Below are 2,753 nucleotides of genomic sequence, written 5' to 3' on the forward strand. Positions count from 1 at the left end.
ATCGATGGTGCACTTGCCAAATCTTTGAAAGACCCAAAGAATCAAGTCCCAAGTGAGGTGGCATCACTAATCGTCATGAATCTGTTCGTATCCTTCTTGTTCTGCACCTCAGGTTCTACATTGTCCTGGAAGTTGGTAGAAATTGGCACCGAATGGAATTCTTGGCGATGATATTCATGGGCAACCTTGGTATTAGACCATCTGCACAATGGTCTAAGTAAGAAGCAGGAAGACAAAGATGTCAATTTGTCAGGTTGTTTGCCGCTAATCATAGTAAGTAACCACTACTGTTAGTTCCATTAACATATCAGTAGATTTAGCCCTCAAAATTAATATTTTTCTCATTGTTGTGTAATAGTATTGGTTAGCTAAGAAGACAAAGATGGGATGAGCAATCAAGAGAAATGAATTAGGGTCACCAAATTTCATAAGATGGTCACTCGTCGAGCTGCACAAAGAAATGGAGAAACTAACCAATGAGCAGATAGAAATAAATTTGCAATAAGAAATCAGTTTAGAAATATATTGTTCTAGTCTTTAACATTGTGTGTACTTTGTTTGATGAAAAATAGGAAATGTTTGACCCAAAGCTGACAGAGGAAGACTTGGAAGTGGCAATGCATGACATCAGAGGAAGAAACAGAGGAGTAGCATTAGAAGAATCAAACGACGAGCTAAGGGAGGAAGACTTTGTAACTCCAACTTTTGGAGATTGGGTAAGTATCTTTCTTTGTTGATTTTCAGTAGCTTTCTCTTCCTAGGTTAGTAGCTTTCTCTGACTGTGATCTATAACCAAGTAATTTTCTTTGAAAATTTTAGTAGTTTTCTGTAACTGTATGAGTAGCTTCTTTTAAGCCCATCAGTAGCTTTTTAAAAATTTCAGAAGATTTCAGTTTCATGGACGAGTTAGTAGATTCGTATGATTATGTTAGTAGCTTTCTTTAATCATTTGAGTAGCTTTTTGTATTCAAATCAGTAATTCTGAGCAAGTTTGTATCTTTGTATAGCTATGTTAGTATGTTTTAATAACCACCTCAGTAGCTTTTTAATGTGATTTTTTTTTTGACACAGCACAAGAAAACCACCCAAGAGCGACAAAAAGAAGAAGCACAAAGTCAGAAGAGAATGAAGGACATAATAGACTTGTTGGAAGAAGCAACCACTCAGACAAGTCTCTCACAAGAAGAAAACCAGAAAACTCAAGACTTGTTGAAGAAGTTGACCAAAGAGAATGAAAACCTAGCAAGGTAGGATGATAGATATTAGGAGATGTTGGACAAAGCCTTTGAGGAAGACAATATAGCAACAAGGAAGATACAGATCTTGCAGAACAAATTGTTGAAGAAGTGGAAAGTTTTTACAACCATTGAGAAGGAAAAAAAGAACTTGGAGGACGTCATTGAGCAGCAGAGAGAAATTATACACAATCTGGAAAATGAATTGCTGGAAATGGAAAGAAAGCTACTAGAGAAGGATATGTTGGATTCTCAAGAGGATTTACGGAAAGTTGATATAGAAAATAGTAACAGTGATGGTGAGGATGGTGAGGAAGAGGGTGGAGAAGGAGTTGATGGTGGAGATGATGACGAAGACAAAGAAGAAGAACCTGAAGTGAGAACAACTAGAAAGAAGCACACAACAGCAAGAAAAGATAAAAGAGGCAGGTCTTCTCAAAAACAGGAAGCAAAGAAACAATCAAGGAGAAGGAAAAGGGTGAAAAAAGTTGCTGCTGAAGAAGAACTTGAAGAAGAAGCTGCTGATAAACAAGAAGAACCTGAAGAAGAACAAATTAAAAAGATGAAGAAAGGGAAGAAGGAAGCTGTAAAGAGAAATCCAATGGTGGATCGAATCAAGAACAAAAAAAGGAAGGCTACTGAAGGCAAGGAGTTCAGTATACCACTAAAAGAACAAGGAGCAGCAAGAAGCATTAGATGATAATCGGAAACAGTAGCTTTATGTAGTGCTGACAATAGATTTTTTAGGCTATGAAAGTAGATTTGTCATGTGTGGATAGTACCTTTATGTTGTTTAATTTCCAGCTTTGATATTTGATGGAAAATGATGTCGGCTGATAGTAGTATTTTGAAGTACTAACAGTGGCTTTACGAACTGTTAACAGTAGCTTTATGTTTAATTTTCAGCTTTAATATTGGATGAAAATTGATGTCTATTTTGTTACTTTCAGCTTTAGTTTTCTTCTTTAATGTCCATTTCCAGGTTTATTTTGAAGTTTTATGTCAAAATTGTATAAATGTAATGACAGTTTCCATGTTCATTTCCATGTTTGTTTTGAAATTTATGTCGAAATAATTAGACAAAGTTTCTGTGGATGTAGAAATTTTTTATGTTTTCATGGATTGAAACTCATAAGTTAAACATCAATCTCAAAAGCTATTCTCAATGTTAAAAAATACCATTATAGTAAAAGCTATTACATCATCACTAAAAGCCACTCCCAATCATATAAACAGATACTGCAAAGGTGATCAAAAGATATTGTTAATGTTGTATAAAGATACTCTGTTCATTTACAGTTGCCAACACAAGTAAAAGCTATGCTCTGTAAAAGAATGATAGTATAGTAACAGCTACTCCAAATGGTATAAAAAGATACTCAAATTGTTATAGAAAACTTCCGTTAATGTTGTAAAAAGATACTTCATCTGTTCATGTACTACTGCCAGCTTTCATATTGGTGCAGTACACGTTATCTTGTTGTGGTGCCCCAACTCACCACACCGGCCACATTTGAT

General features: G+C 35.2%; 1 protein-coding gene across 1 annotated transcript; it reads left to right on the plus strand.

Annotated features, from left to right (window-relative positions):
- The first annotated feature begins 578 nt into the window (after window positions 1–578).
- On the plus strand, window positions 579–2,030 carry LOC112182300 (complexin-like). The gene is made up of 2 exons (XM_024320739.2): window positions 579–716; window positions 1,072–2,030. The coding sequence occupies exon 2, from the start codon at window positions 1,270–1,272 to the stop codon at window positions 1,933–1,935; it is 666 nt and encodes a 221-aa protein (XP_024176507.1). The 5' UTR covers window positions 579–716; window positions 1,072–1,269; the 3' UTR covers window positions 1,936–2,030.
- Window positions 2,031–2,753: the final 723 nt, after the last annotated feature.

This window comes from Rosa chinensis, chromosome 1 (genome assembly GCF_002994745.2).
Source record: "Rosa chinensis cultivar Old Blush chromosome 1, RchiOBHm-V2, whole genome shotgun sequence".
NCBI classification, from domain to species: Eukaryota; Viridiplantae; Streptophyta; class Magnoliopsida; order Rosales; family Rosaceae; genus Rosa; species Rosa chinensis.